Raw genomic sequence first — 16488 nt, forward strand, 5'->3', positions numbered from 1 at the left:
CAGGCGCTGCAGCAGAATTTTGACGTTAAAATTAGCTCAGTATTGCTCCAAAATTCGAAATGCCAAAAAAGTACTCAAGCTTATTTAAAATAAACTATAATGCTTCAAAAGTAACAAATTTTCACTGGACTAGGAGACATTCATTCTGATATTTGCTCCTCATCACAAGCTTTTGACAGGAACGTCTTCTTCAGAGGAAAAATCTTAAATGTTACTTACCACATGTACAAGCTGGTCACGTTCATGAGCTGCCTTTTCAGCAAGACTAATCAAGTTTGCCAGATATTGATGAGCTGCTACTTCTTTCTCCATAGCATCTTCTGTCTGCTGTTTCAGAAGACCAATCTTCTTCTGTGCTAGCCTGTGAACCAGATAATTTTTGTTGGAACTCGTGCAAAATTCAATGATTGTATTTCCCAAAATGCAATTTTTTTTACCCTTTCACATATCGCAGCAACCAATGCTTCAAATTTAAAATTCGTTCCCTACGTTTAAATCTCACCATGGTCTCGCGCCTCCCAATTTTTGTAACCTCCTCCAGCCCCACAACCCCCCTGAACTCTCCGTTCCTGTCTCCAGCCTCTTGTGCTTCCCCCCTCCCTTCACCCCACCAATGGCAACTGTGCTTTTAGCTGTCTAAGCCTCACCATCTGCAATTTCTTTCCTAAAACCCTCTGCCTTTCCACCTCCATCTCCTCTTTGAAGACCCTCCTTCCTCCTTAAAAACTAACTCTCTGACCAAGCTTTTGGCCACCCCTCCTAATCTTCCCTTATGCCTTTGCGAGTTTTTTTTTGAAAACATTAAAAGGCACTGTATAAATGCAATTTGTTTTTGTTGCTAACTCTTTAAACTGCTGCCAAAAGCTTTATCACATTAGTGTTCAACTCCTTGAATGTGTTCCTGGCCAAGCTGCTCATCCCTCTGAATAAATTGCAACTTGTTCAGAACTCCATGGCAGATATCCTCACCTACACAAAGTCCTACACTCCGATCACTCCTACACTTTCAAGTTCCACTGGCTCCCCATGCCCTAATGAACTGACTTCGATCCTTGTCCCTACTTTCCTTCCAATGGCTTTACTCCAGTCTACCGTATCGACTTCCTCCAGCCATATATCTCCACATGCACCATGTGCTCCTTGAACAATAGGCTACTCCTTGTTTTCCACTCCATAATTGGTAGCTACTCTTTCTACTACTGCATCCCTGTATTTTGGAACTCCCTGCCTAGATCCCTTCACCATGCCATTTCCCTCCCTGCCATCAAAATCTCCACAAAACCCTTCTTTGTGACTGCATTTTTGGCCCCCTTTTTCTAACCTTTCTAGATTCTCCCCCTACTTAGTATCCACCATTTTTCTCCTCAATGTAAAGTGATTTGAGACATGTTCCTGTTTGTTGTAGATATAGGTGGTTATGGCACTAGACTAGCAACCTGGAGGCCGTGGGTTCAAATCCTGTCATAGTATGTTGTAAATTTCAATTCAATTCAATAAATCTGATAAATTATGGGTTTACATGAGGAAAGAAAATCATGAATGGTGCTGGATTATTGTAAAATCTCAAATGGTTCATTAATGTGCTTCAGGGAATAGAATCTACCATTCTGATCCTATCAAGTCTACATGTGACTCTCAATGACCCCTGATGCAGCCTAGCATGCCACTGAGTTGTGCAAACATTAGGTGGTCGTCAGGTGAAGACAGAACAGTGTATAACTATAATGGCCTACAATATTACATAAAGAATGGCCACTCAGGCAAGATATAAGGATGTCGGCACAAATGAATTATATCCCAGCTAGAGTCAGCACCGTTAGGACAATAGAGGGAAAAAAAAGATAAACTGAGAAAAAAAATAAGACAATGATATGTTAAAAAAAACATTTTTTTCAAAATATTTACCAAATATGAAATAATATTTAAATCTAGAAATTGTAATTGTCTCAGTAGAATGCATTTATAGTTCAATGCAAATTTAATGAATACCCATTTATCTATTGTACCTGTTTGACTTCTGTGCTACCTGCAGCTCTGCTTCAAGGGTCTTATTGTCAGCTACTAATTCCGTCTTTTCGAAAAGTAGGCTCTTTTTCTCAGCTTGCAGAGATGCAATTCTTCCCATCAATTCCTCCACTTCCACATGCTGTTTCTCTTGCTCCAGCTGCAGTTTTCTACGCAGAGAAAAAAATAATTACCACATTGATAGTTTCCCGGAGACCGAGATAATCATTGATGGTGCGTGACCCGAGTCAGCCTAAGGCATTGTTCACTAAAAGCACAATTTGTGGCAGTTAAATGGCTGGGGCCACAACAATAAACACAAGTCCTTCAATTTTACTTTTTATCTAGGGTTTAAGTGCGAGTCTGATGGTGAGAATCATGAAAATGGTGTTTGCCAACTGTAAATAATTGTGTGCTGTCACTTTGCTTAACTATATTCATTTTTCAAGTCCCTTGCTTATTTTCTTGAGCTTTAGCAATGTTCAAAATAAAAAAATGATCTTTTTACTAATTTTCTCCAAATTTACGTGGGTTTGTTGGGATCCAATTTTTCCTACTGATTTTCTCTACTAAAAATAAACCCCCAAATTTTTAAATTAGCAATTGATTTTAATGGTCCTTCATGGGAATTTTCAGCTCCTAGTCCACCCTAGCCCAAGCTATCTCCCTTAATACTACTATATCCCATAGCAATTTTCGCCTTGAGTTCATCATTTTGTAGAAAATATTATCTACATTTATGTACATGCAACCCAAACCTCCATCTCTCTGTGCAGCAATCTTATTCATTTTGATCCATCCTCCTTCTGATGTGCTTTTTTTATTCTCTCCTATACTTCCTGTCCCTCTTTCTTTCCTTTCTGCTTCCTCATCTTGTTTTTCTCCCTTCCCCTGCCATATTTGTTTAAACACTTCTGTGAAACAGCCAAAGTTTGATTAACACTAGCTTTCAGTAAGCAGACCAAAGAATTGAGTTCTCTTTGGCCATTAGGTGAGTCAGGACTTCAGCACATAATCCAGATTGACACTTAAGTGCAGTACTGAGAGAGTGGTGTATTGTCAGAGGTGCTGCTTTTCAGCTGACGAGATAGATTTTCAACTTGCTGCCCAGATGTAAAACTGGTGTTGCGGATCAACCACTCGTGATAAAAACCGCCCAATTTTCACTTCAAAGGAAATGAAAAGCGGACGGTTTCTAAAGCGGACAGCTAATCTGCAACACCAGTTTTATGCCCAAGCGGCAAGTTGAAAATCTACCCCAAGATGTCAAACAGAGGCCCTATCTACCTACTCTTATCAGTTCAGGTTGATGTAAAAGATCCCATGGCACTCTTTGAAGATGAGCAGGGTGTTCTCCTGGCCAGCATTCCTCCTTCCACTGATCAAAGATCAGGTACAACATGTCAGAAGGCTTACCACTATCCACTTGGGATGTCACTTCCTCAAAAAGGTCAAGGAGGTTGGTCAGACAGGATCTAAATCCATGTTAACTGGTCTTTATTAAGCTATTATTGTAGACATAATGTTCAGGTTTATACCAGATAATCAATTCCATTATTTCACCTGGGACTGAAGTAAAAACGATGGGGGGGGGGGGTTATATTGGATAACCCCCGAAAACAGGCACTGGGATCGCGGTGCGCAATTAACCCACGCCCGTCAGTTGTGATGCAGGCAGCATGTAACAATCGTGCTGACAGATGATTTCAATGTTATCAGCATGCAGCAGGTGCTACCTGCACTGTTGATTGGCTACATGCATCAGCAGGGGGCCATGATATCAGGAGTGGCTAGCGCTACTTAAAGGCAGCCTGCACCTCTGAAAGGGGAGGTACACTGTGGCTGCACTAGAGGCCTTGGTGTAAGAGGTTGACAGGGGGCATCCTATATCTGCAGGAGGGCGAGGCCCTCCAGACATATGCTCAAGAGGCAGTGGGAGGAAGTAGCAGATGAGGTCAATGCCAAGAACATGGATGCAGTGCAGGAAGACGTTCAATGGTTTGACAAGAGTGGTCAAGTTGAGTGAGTATAACTTTCAAGTGACATATCCTACTAACTGCACCACTAGCCTCAACCTCTGCACCACACACAATGCCCCCCATCACCCACCTACCAGCAAACTCTTTCAATCAGTACTCAACCCTTCAAATCAGATGCTTCATCTCACCCTCACACATTACCACTGTTGCAAACTGCATATCCACAACTCACTGGTCACACATATTGGCAGCTATTCAACCATAACAGCCACATCACCCAAGACACACTTCCCTCTTTCTTGCAGCAGAAGGTGGCACATAACAATAGGCTGCACGAACGAACTGGAGGAGGACAGCCGCACCTACACGTCCTAACTCCCATAGAGGAGACAATGCTGGCCATCATTGGCAGGGCCATCGCTGAGGCCGTGGCCGCTGGAGGTATCGATGATGAGTCTCTGCGTACCTGATCCTCCTCCTCGCTTCCCACTACTCCCTCATCCCACAATCTTTTCTGAATCACGTGCTGTATGTCTTATTTTCTGCTCTCCCCTCACCACAACTCAACCTGTGTCCCTTTGTCATTTCAGATACCCAAGAACTGGAACCTGCCCAGTCAGAGGAGGGAGAGGAAGAGGACAATGATGACAAAGACGTACAGTCACTCGATTTTACATTCGCAGCCGCCAGCTCAGAGACTGACACTTTGTGTAGTTTAGAAGTTAGGATTGAGGAGAGATCTGCACGTGGTGAGATACTGGGCACAAGTGCGCAGGAGTCAGGCTGGGTGGAACGGATACCGCAGGTGCCAGCTCGCTGGAGGAAGAGGTCGCACACTAGTTCTGCTGCAGAGGAGTCAGATGATGACTTCGATGGGCCAGGCCAAAGAAGAAAATTGATGGGTGTACACAACCAAATGCTTGGTGCACTGGAAAGCCTGCGCACAATGTCAAGGAGCAAGGAGTCGTCCAGCTCCAACTTTTTACAGGGCTTTGCGCAGAGCTTGGAGCTTATCTTTTCCCACATGGTAGGGGTGGTCACCTCCATCAGCACACCTGCGTAACCCACCATGATGCAGCATCCGATGGCCGACATCACAGCTTCCACTGCAGCACAAACATCTGCCAAAGGTCTGACTGCTGCATTTGGAGCTCACTGCTGCCATTATGGTTCTGGGTACCACTGTTGAAAGGGGCTTCCAGGGCATCACAGTAGTCAGCAATCTGCTCTCCAACAGATCATCAGGGTTGCTGAGGCCCGCCTCAGGAGAGTGGCAGTAGCGCCATTGAAGACGAACCTGCTGTCCTCTCTCAGGATAATAGTATTCCTGCTCCCACCCCAGCCACTCCACTAGTGCCCTTGCACTTGCCTGTCAGCCAGCCAGGCCAGACTGCTGCAGTCCAGGCCGAGATGGTGCAGTCTAGGCAGAGATGGTGCAGTCTGAAGCCGGGCCCACTCGGCCCAGAGCTGCTCAAGGTCATCCTCCAAGGCCACCTGCACTCTCTTCATTTGAAGCTCAGCAGCCTTCCACCGCCCATGCTCCAGCCATTGGGGATGCACCTCGTAGAAGCACTAGGGAAGGCATACAATCGACAGGCACTAAGGGAACGCATAAGGGTGAATAGTCGCATTTTGTTTGCATCATTTCATGTGTTAATTTATAAATGTGGATTTGAATTTGCACTTTGTGGTAGTTTTTATTTCTGTGATGAGCTGAGGGAGGAAGCAATGTGTAATCGTAAAGAGGACGATTTGATGGTCATGTGAGAGGGGAAAGGTAAGGAGTGTGGGACGGTTGGTCAATGAGGAGGTGTCATTGCTCATTAATGTGATCATGCAAAGCCCTGGCAGACATGGCCTGTCACCCTTGTAGCCTCCCTGCCTCTTCCTTCATTTCCTGCTGCGCTTCCTCCTCTTTCACTTCCACCTCCATCCCTTCCGCCTCCAGCTCCTTCGCCACCTCTTCCTTAGGTTCTCACCCGATAGGTGGTAGCAAGGGCTGTTCCCTCATAATGGCAAGGTTGTGCAGCATACAACGATAAATCTCAATAGCCGCTGAGCTGAGTATTGCAGGGCTCCTCCAGAGCAGTCCACTCAGCGAAGCATTGCTTGAGGACACCTATGGTGCACTCTATGATATTCAGTATGCATGCATTCCTGACCGGAGTAATGAGCCATTTCATGAGGGGATAACCTTTGTCGCCCAGTAGCCAGCTTTTGACTTGCCATGTTGGTTGAAATATAGGTGGAACAGAGGACTGCCGCAAGATGAAAGTAAGGAATCTTACAACACCAGGTTATAGTCCAACAAATTTATTTTAAAATCACAAGCTTTCGGAGATTATCTCCTTCGTCAGATGATTGAATGAAAAGGTTCTCAAATCGCATATCTTATACGATGTTGGGACAGCATCACACCAATCAAAAGGTGTCGTTGTTATTCAAACAGGCCAGTCACGGAGAACAGCACGTCCCAGTACACTCGATATACATTGTGTCTTTTACACAGGCAGGCAGAAAGAAACTTAAAATGGCAGAGAGAGAGAATTTTAAAAAACATATAAATTTTTTCCCCCTTTTTGCTGGTGGGGTTACGTGTAGCGTGACATGAACCCAACCTCAAACAGACCATCGTTCGCAGCAAGTTACCCAGTTTTCAGGAGAACAGCGTCCACGACACCACACAACCCTGCCACGGCAACCTCTGCAAGACATGCCAGATCATCGACACGGATACCACCATCACACGAGAGGACACCACCCACCAGGTACATGGTTCATACTCCTGTGACTCGGCCAACGTTGTTTACCTCATACGTTGCAGGAAAGGATGCCCCGGAGCATGGTACATTGGCGAGACCATGCAGACGCTGCGACAACGGATGAACGGACACCGCGCAACAATCGCCAAACAGGAGGGTTCCCTCCCAGTCGGGGAACACTTTAGCAGTCAAGGACATTCAGCCACCGATCTTCGGGTAAGCGTTCTCCAAGGCGGCCTTCGAGACACACGACAACGCAAAATCGTCGAGCAGAAGTTGATAGCCAAGTTCCGCACCCATGAGGACGGCCTCAACCGGGATCTTGGGTTCATGTCACGCTACACGTAACCCCACCAGCAAAAAGGGGGAAAAAATTTATATGTTTTTTAAAATTCTCTCTCTCTCTCTGCCATTTTAAGTTTCTTTCTGCCTGCCTGTGTAAAAGACACAATGTATATCGAGTGTACTGGGACGTGCTGTTCTCCGTGACTGGCCTGTTTGAATAACAACGACACCTTTTGATTGGTGTGATGCTGTCCCAACATCGTATAAGATATGCGATTTGAGAACCTTTTCATTCAATCATCTGACGAAGGAGATAATCTCCGAAAGCTTGTGATTTTAAAATAAATTTGTTGGACTATAACCTGGTGTTGTAAGATTCCTTACATTTGTCCACCCCAGTCCATCACCGGCATCTCCACATCATGGCAAGATGAAAGAATCATGACTGCTGCCAGGATAGTGGGCATTGGCCTGCATGATGCGCTGCGTGTGGTTGTACACCAGCTGCACATTGAGGGAGTGGAATCCCTTTCTGTTCATGAATATGGCCAAGTTCAGATGTGGAGCATGCATGGCAATATGTATGCAGTCAATGGCAACCTTTACCATGGGGAAGCCTGCAATGCGAGCAAACCTTTGTGCTCACTCCTGCTGCTTGTCTCTAGCAAGACGGAATGAGATGAATCTGTTTCTGAGTGTGTACAGAGCCTCAGTGACCTCCCTTATACTGCAGTGCACTGGAAACTGCGAGATGTTGCTTATATCGCCAGCAGCAGTCTGAAAGGAGCCAGCGCCGTAAAAATTAAGCATCATGGTTACCTTGACAGCCACAGTCGATGCTACACAAGAACATATGAAATAGGAGCAGGAGTAGGCCAATCGGCCCCTCGAGCTTGCTCCGCCATTCAATAAGATCATGGCTGATCTGATCCTAACCTCAAATCTAAATTCATGTCCAATTTCCTGCCCGCTCCCCGTAACCCCTAATTCCCTTTACTTCTAGGAAACTGTCGATTTCTGTTTTAAATTTATTTAATGATGTAGCTTCCTGAGGCAGCAAATTCCACAGACCTACTAACCTCTGAGTGAAGAAGTTTCTCCTCATCTCAGTTTTGAAAGAGCAGCCCCTTATTCTAAGATTGTGCCCCCAAGTTCTAGTTTCACCCATCCTTGGGAACATCCTTACCGCATCCACCCGATCAAGCCCCTTCACAATCTTATATGTTTCAATAAGATCGCCTCTCATTCTTCTGAACTCCAATGAGTAGAGTCCCAATCTACTCAACCTCTCCTCATATGTCTGCCCCCTCATCCCCGGGATTAACCGAGTGAACCTTCTTTGTACTGCCTCGAGAGCAAGTATGTCTTTTCTTAAGTATGGAGACCAAAACTGTATGCAGTATTCCAGGTGCAGTCTCACCAATACCTTATATAACTGCAGCAATACCTCCCTGTTTTTATATTCTATCCCCCTAGCAATAAAAGCCAACATTCCGTTGGCCTTCTTGATCACCTGCTGCACCTGCATACTAACTTTTTGATTTTCTTGCACTAGGACCCCCAGATCCCTTTGTACTGCAGTACTTTCCAGTTTCTCGCCATTAAGATAATAACTTGCTCTCTGATTTTTCCTGCCAAAGTGTATAACCTCACATTTTCCAATATTGTATTGCATCTGCCAAATCTCCGCCCACTCACCCAGCCTGTCTATATCCCCCTGTAGGTTTTTTATGTCCTCCTCACTCTCCACTTTCCCTCCTATCTTTGTATCATCTGCAAACTGATATGTTACACTCAGTCCCCTCCTTCAAATCGTTAATATAGATTGTAAAGAGTTGGGGACCCAGCACCGACCCCTGCGGAACACCACTGGCTACTGGTTGCCAGTCCGAGAATGAACCATTTATCCCAACTCTCTGCTTCCTGTTAGATAACCAATCCTCCACCCATGCCAGAATATTACCCCCAATCCAGTGATTCTTTATCTTGAGCAATAATCTTTTATGTGGCACCTTGTCGAATGCCTTCTGGAAGTCTAAATACACTACGTCCACTGGTTCCCCTTTATCCACCCTGTACGTTATGTCCTCAAAGAACTCAAGTAAATTTGTCAGACATGACTTCCCCTTTGTAAAGCCATGCTGACTTTGTCCTATTAAATTATGTTTATCCAAATGTTCTGCTACTGTCTCCTTAATAATAGACTCCAAAATTTTACCCACCACAGATGTTAGGCTAACTGGTCTATAATTGCCAGCCTTCTGCCTACTACCCTTTTTAAATAAGGGTGTTACATTAGCAGTTTTCCAATCTGCCGGGACCTTTGCCGAGTCCAGAGAATTTTGGAAAATTATTACCAAAGCATCCACAATCCCTACTGCCACTTCCCTCAAGACCCTAGGATGTAAGCCATCAGGTCCAGGGGATTTATCCGCCTTGAGTCCTACTAATTTACTGAGTACCAATTCCTTAGTGATTTTAATCGAATTAAGCTCCTCCCCCCCCAGAGGCCCCTGTTTGTCCAGTGTTGGGATATTCTTAGTGTCCTCTACCGTAAAGACAAACAAAATATTTGTTCAGCATTTTTGCCATCTCCATGTTTCCCACCATTAATTTCCCGGTCTCATCCTCTAAGGGACCTACGTTTGCCTCAGCCACCCTTTTTCTTTTTATATAATTGTAGAAAATCTTGCTATCTGTTTTTATATTTTTTGCTAGTTTATTTTCATAATCTATTTTCCCTTTCTTAATCAATCCTTTAGTTACTTTTTGCTGTCTTTTGAAGACTTACCAATCTTCTATCCTCCCACTAAGTTTGGCTACCTTATATGTCCTTGTTTTTAGTCGGATACTATCCTTAATTTCTTTACTTAGCCACGGATGGCTGTCGTTTCTTTTACACCCTTTTTCCCTCAGTGGAATATATATTTTTTGAAAGTTGTAAAATAACTCCTTAAATGAACACCACTGCTCATGTACTGTCTTACCCTTTAATCTATTTTCCCAGTCCACTTTAATCAATTCCACTCTCATACCATCATGGTCTCCTTTATTCAAGCTCAGTACGCTTGTTTGAGAACCAACCTTCTCACCCTCTAATTGGATATGGAATGTAACCATGTTATGGTCACTCATTCCAAGGGGATCCTTAACTAGGACATTATTAATTAATCCTGGCTCATTACACAGGACCAGGTCCAAGGTTGCTTGCCCCCTTGTAGGATCAGTTACATACTACTCAAGAAATCCATCCCTAATACACTCAATAAATTCTTCAAGGCTGCCCTGCCCCATTTGATTTGTCCAGTTAATATGATAGTTAAAATCCCCCATAATTATAGCTGTTCCCTTATTACATGCCCGGACTACTGTCCTTGCCCTGCTTTGAGGCTGCAGTTGTGGTTGCAGCAATTGACAAATTTCAGTCACGATTTCTTTAGTGAACTGCAGACGTCTGATGCACTGGTCATGGCTGAAGTTGAGGTAAGAGAATTGGTCCCTGAAGGCTCTCCTTGGATATGGCCTCCGGCTGAGTGCCCTGCTCCTCCTCCACCTCCACCTCCCTCTTCCTCTTCTTCTAGCAGCTTGTCCTGCTCTCAGTGGCCTCTCTTCATTCTCCCAGTCACATTTAATTCCCAGAGGAAACCCTAGCAGGCTACCCATTTCTGAAAGCAACTTTTTTCAGCACAATATTTTAAATGCCACCAAAAGTACTGCAATATCAGCCAGATCGCTATATAGAATATTGCAACATTAGCCAAGTATAGGAAACTTCCAAAAACACATACAATTGCACCAGCAGCCAGGGGTCACCATTGACCAGAAACTTAACTGGACCAGCCACAAATACTGTGGTGACAAGAGCAGGTGAGAGGCTGGGTATTCTGCAGCAAGTGACTCACCTCCTGACTCCCCAAAGCCTTTCCACCATCTACAAGGCACAGGTCAGGAGTGTGATAGAATACTCTCCACTTGCCTGGATGAGTGCAGCTCCAACAACACTCAAGAAGCTCGACACCATCCAAGATAAAGCAGCCCGCTTGATTGGCACCCCATCCACCACCCTAAACATTCACTCCCTTCACCACCGACGCACTGTGGCTGCAGTGTGCACCATCCACAGGATGCACTGCAGCAACTCGCCAAGGCTTCTTCGACAGCACCTCCCAAACCCGCGACCTCTACCACCTAGAAGGACAAGAGCAGCAGGCACATGGGAACAACACCACCTGCACGTTCCCCTCCAAGTCACACACCATCCCGACTTGGAAATATATCGCCGTTCCTTCATTGTCGCTGGGTCAAAATCCTGGAACTCCCTTCCTAACAGCACTGTGGGAGAACCGTCACTACACGGACTGTAGCGGTTCAAGAAGGCGGCTCACCACCACCTTCTCAAGGGCAATTAGGGATGGGCATTTAAATATATATTTATATATATATATATATATATATATATATATATATAAATAAATCCAGCAACTAACCTATAAGTGCTTCACGATCTCTTTAAATAGAGCTGGTGGGGGGGGGGGGTCTTTCATGCTGTTTAAGTCTGTTCAGCTGTGCAAGGTTAAAACAGGGCATTGGCTGGCGTGTGGAGTTCCAAAATGTCACCGACGGCTTCAAATCAGCATTGCACACTGATTCACGTCATTATCTCCCTACTCTACATGCTGTTAGCAGTCGTTAGGTGCAAACCCCTTTACCTGCTCAGTTCATGTCGGAAGTCTCGGAAGCCAATTTCAGAGCTTAGGTGTCAGTGTAGTGCCTGCAAAACGGGTGCTACATGGCCCAATTTCACCCCCTTGGTCTGTAGTTGCCAGTTTCTGATTTTTTGTACTTTTTGAATATGGGCACCATGTTGACCTCCTTTCAATATACTAGTACTTCCCCAGTGAATCCTTCATATTGACCGTTAATGCTTCATAAATCTCCTCTTGATTATCTTTTACCACTCTGGGATAAATATCATCTAGCCCTGGGGAATAATTGTTTTTTTGCCCTTTTAACCTATGACTTCCATCGCATTTACATCAAAGTCATTAATTTTGCCTGGGTTACCTGTTTAACTTCCCTTGCGAATACTTGGAGTATGCAATCATTCAGAATGTTTACTATTTTTTGCTCATCCTCTGTTTCGAGCCAGTCCTTTAAGGTTCTCACCTCTTTTCTGACTGACCTCTTACTATTGAATCACTGAATGAACATTTTACTGTTGTTTTGTGTTTGTAGGCTCACCACCACCTTCTCAAGGGCATTTAGGGATGGGCAATAAAAATGCTGGCCTTGCCAGCGACGCCCACATCCCATGAACGAATAAAAAAAAGGTAGGCTCTTATCTAGGTTGCTCTGCCCCTCTGGCCACCCTTTTAACAGGTTTCTGAATGTTCTTATATTTATCCTGTGAACTCCAACCAATTCTTCCCTATTTCACTTTTGACTTGTTTGCTAATCAGTTTGGGGGTCACTGGTTTTAGGTATTTCTAATAATATAAAATTTGCTGATAACTCCCAGGTACGTGGCCAGAAGGCTAATGTAAAGGAAATTAGTATTATTCAAAGGGATGTGGACAAATAAAGGCAAAGGGTAAGGAAAGGCAAATAGATTTTAATGTAGATTAATAAAGCTAATGCACGTTGGAACAAGGTCATTCAACAGACAGATACTATTTTGGAAGAAAAGGATTTGGGTGTGATCACTGTCATTCAATGAATCTAGTTAATGTGAAGCAAAACTTTTTCATCGAGTGCATTTGATGGTAAGACCACATTAAGAATGCCTTGTGCGATTTCAGGCAACTGACCTTCGAAAAGAAAGTACAGATAAGAGCAATAAGGATCTTGTCATGTTAAGACTACGCTTGAATTGTTAACCTATCTTTTATACTTACAGATGCTACTAGGCCTGCTGTGTGTTCCCAGCATTTTCTAATTTTATTTAAGAATTTTGTAGCACTTAGTTTGAAATTCTATTTGAGAAGTTTAACTGCAGTTTTTTTTAAAAAAAACTTTTCATATCACCGCCGTACTGTGAACAATTCCATGTATCCTACAGCAGTATGACTTAAAATGGTTGTAAGTTTTTTTCCCCACTACTTCTTCATACACCCCTCCAAATTCTACATGCAAACTTTAAGGATTCAAGTTTCCATATGTAAAGCTTAAGCATTTGAGTGACTTAAAAAAAATATATATATACACACCTTTTGAGTTCATTCACCGTTGTGGTATGCTCATTAACTCCCATTTTGTCATCCAGGCTTGCTTTTAGTTGGTCATACTTTGAGCAGAGGTTGTTCAGCTCAAGTTGAGCCTCATGTAACTCCTTCTGTTGGCTTTGTTTCTCTGCTTCCAGCAGTATCAATTGTTTAGTCAATTTTGACACTACCATCAAAAGAAAAAAAAAATAGGTTGAGACCATTTTTTAAAAAGGTTATCTGTGCTTAATAGGAGGCCAACAAAGTGGTGACCGTTAACAAGAAAAGCTCCAGAATGTCGTCATGAACCAAATCTGCAGCCGAAGCCAATTGAGAGTTTGGGCTAATGGCCATATTACAATGCAGAATGGATCACTTTTCTGAAAAATGAAAACACTCAAATATGCGATGCAACTACATGTACCAAAGTCTGAGTTGGAAACAGTCAGGCATTGTTGAAGGAATATTAAAAAAAACATTATATACAAAATTTAAAAAAAGAGTCAAGGGAAACAGCTAAGAAAATGTGAAGGGAACATCTTCGTGATAAAGCAGCAGTGGGACAATACTAGTAGAAAGGAAGGGGAAATCTGGGGTCTACTCATTAGCACTTATACTGCAGAGTGAGGGGAAAAGAAGTAAGTCACATTATAGCAAGGAAAAGTCTTCAAGAAATCCCAGCGGATGATTGGAGCAAGCATTAAAATAAGAAAGAGTTCATTTATAAATCAGAATTCCAGCTGTATTTCATTTGGGCTCACCTTCCTGCACATGTCTGTTGTGACTGTCTTTTCCTTTGGCTTGCTGTACCTCAAGCTGCTGCATCAAGATTTGGTTTTCCTCCAAAACCAACTTTGCCTGATCCTGCAATTGATGCCTGGAAGGACAAAAATTGAAAGAACTCATTAACTGTGCTGTATCCAGCTCAAAATAGAAACTTCAAACAACATTACTTGAACTGCATATGAACAGATTTCAAACTAATTCTTTATTAACAGGTTTGGTTGAAATAGTGCAACATAAGTAAATTGAGCTTTTAATTTCAAAATAATCCCATGGTAAGCAACTAAACAGCCATTACTTGTGAATTCACGATAATTTGGGGTAAATAAATAGCATAAAAATGCAAGACAGTCAGCAAAATTTGAATTTTGTGCAAAAGATTAACTGAAAGAAACTACAGTTTCGTGACTATTCAAAAAACTTATTCCCATGTTTAACTCCATCTGAAAATGTTTTATTTACAAAGCAGTACCACAAAATAACTTTTGACAGAAACCACTTAATTATTTCTGTACGGTCCTTATCTATTACAAACTGAAATCAGGAATCCAGTTTCACATTTGGGCATTTCTTCTAAACTACCAGTTAATCTCCATTTCACACTCCTCACAGATAAAATTTGAAATCGGGTTGAGTGGGCCTAGGACTTCAACTTTGTTAAAGAAAAGAAAGACGTGCATTTATATAGCGCCTTTCACAACTTCAGGACATATCAAAGCATTAACAGCCAATGAAGTACTTTTGAAGTGTAGTCACTGATGTAATATAGGAAATACGACAGCCAATTTGCGAACAGCAATCTGATAATGACCGGATAATCTGTTTTAGTGATATTGGTTGAGGGATAAATATTGGCCAGGACACCGGGGAGGACTCCCCTGCTCTCCTTCGAAATAATGCCATAGGGCGTATTATGTGCACCTGAGAGGGCAGTCGGGTCCTCTGTTTAACGTCTCAACTGAGAGGCAGCACTCCCTCAGTGCTGCACTGAAGTGTCAGCTTAGATTTTGTGCTCAAGTCTCTGGAGTGGGACCCAGTTAGAATTTGAATTGTTAAATGTTTACAGCTATATCAATTTACTTAGCTAAATTTTCAGTTACAACTTTTAAATAGTTATTTCAACCTAAATTGTCAGTTCTTTGTGTGAAAATATAACGGGCCATGTTCTGAGGTTCTTGTATGTGATTGGTCTGGGCTAACCACATTATATTATTGGTCAACCGGTTGATATAGAATCAATCAGAAAGCAACTTGGAATGTTACAATCATACTTTCATACAGACAAACAATGTTAACAAAACTTCTTTTTGATTTAGGGACATTGGCCCCGATTTTAACCCTGGCTGCCCGGTGACAACGGTGCAACTTCGAAGAAGAGCAGGGGAGTTCTCCCCAGTGTCTTGGCCAATATTTTTCCCTCAACCAACGTCACAAACAGATTATCTGGTCATTAGCACATTGCTACAGAACCACCAATGGATATTTAAATGAGCTAACGTCACAAATTTTGATGGGGGTCAGCGCTGCAGAGTATTGCGGGTGGAAGTGCTGACTCAGGAGTACAAAACCAGCGTGTTTGGCCCTGTGGAATGTTGGGGCTGTTGTGCTCAACCTAGTCTGAGTACTATTTTCTGTTAATCTGCAGGGCACTGGCAAAGGTCTGACTTTAAAAAAAATAACAGGCTATATTCAATGCAATCCAAAGCTTGTAAAGCATAGTTTGATTTAGTATGTCATACCACTCCCTGCTGCTCACAGCACCACTCCTCTCACGCTGCTGATGAAGCTGTTTATTCTCCTTCACTACATCTTCCACTCGAGCTCTGAAATTCTTCATTTCCTTCTGTGAATGAATAAGAATGTGGAGTGATCAGGAGCAAACAGCAGGAATAAAACAGAAAAGCACAAATTTTTCCTTCAAGTAAACATCTGCATTCATTCCAGAGTCAAAGTGTTTTTCTAAATTGTAAATATTAAGTAGAAAAAGGTTTGAATCAGGATCAAATATTTGGCAAAATTACTTTTTGTTGATTTACAAGAATGCATATTTAAAAGTACAACTTACATCTATACAGAGCCTTTAACATACTAAATTTCACAGAGGTGGAAACAATACCAAGAGTGATAAAACCAGCAATTACAGGCCAATCAGCCTAACGTCAACAGTGGGGAAACTTTTAGAGACAATAATCCCGGACAAAATTTATTGGCACTTGGAAAAGAATGGGCTAATAAATGAAAATCAGCATGGATTTGTCAAAGGAAAATAGTGTTTGACGAACTTGATTGAGTTAATTCATGATGTAACGGTGAAGGTTGATGAGGGTAGTGCGGTTGATGTGTGTAAACTTTTAAAAGGCATTTGATAAAATACCACATAATAGACTTGTTAGCGAAATTAAAGCCCATGGGATTAAAGGGACAGTAGCAGCATGTATACAAAATTGGTTATGGGACAGAAAGCAGAAAGTAGTG

The 16488-nt window shown here is 42.8% G+C and overlaps 1 protein-coding gene across 4 annotated transcripts in view; it reads right to left on the reverse strand.

Annotated features, from left to right (window-relative positions):
• The window catches only part of cep89 (centrosomal protein 89), a 111346-nt gene that overhangs the window by 46801 nt on the left and 48057 nt on the right, over window positions 1-16488 (reverse strand). For all 4 annotated transcript variants that reach the window (XM_067997988.1, XM_067997986.1, XM_067997987.1 and 1 more), the window contains 5 exons: window positions 15753-15856; window positions 13992-14107; window positions 13237-13417; window positions 2007-2174; window positions 220-361 (listed from right to left, as the gene is read on the reverse strand). In XM_067997988.1, coding sequence (XP_067854089.1) covers window positions 220-361; window positions 2007-2174; window positions 13237-13417; window positions 13992-14107; window positions 15753-15856 — 711 coding nt within the window. The remainder of the gene's footprint in view (window positions 1-219; window positions 362-2006; window positions 2175-13236; window positions 13418-13991; window positions 14108-15752; window positions 15857-16488) is intronic.

This window comes from Heptranchias perlo, chromosome 16 (assembly GCF_035084215.1).
Source record: "Heptranchias perlo isolate sHepPer1 chromosome 16, sHepPer1.hap1, whole genome shotgun sequence".
Classification (NCBI taxonomy): domain Eukaryota; kingdom Metazoa; phylum Chordata; class Chondrichthyes; order Hexanchiformes; family Hexanchidae; genus Heptranchias; species Heptranchias perlo.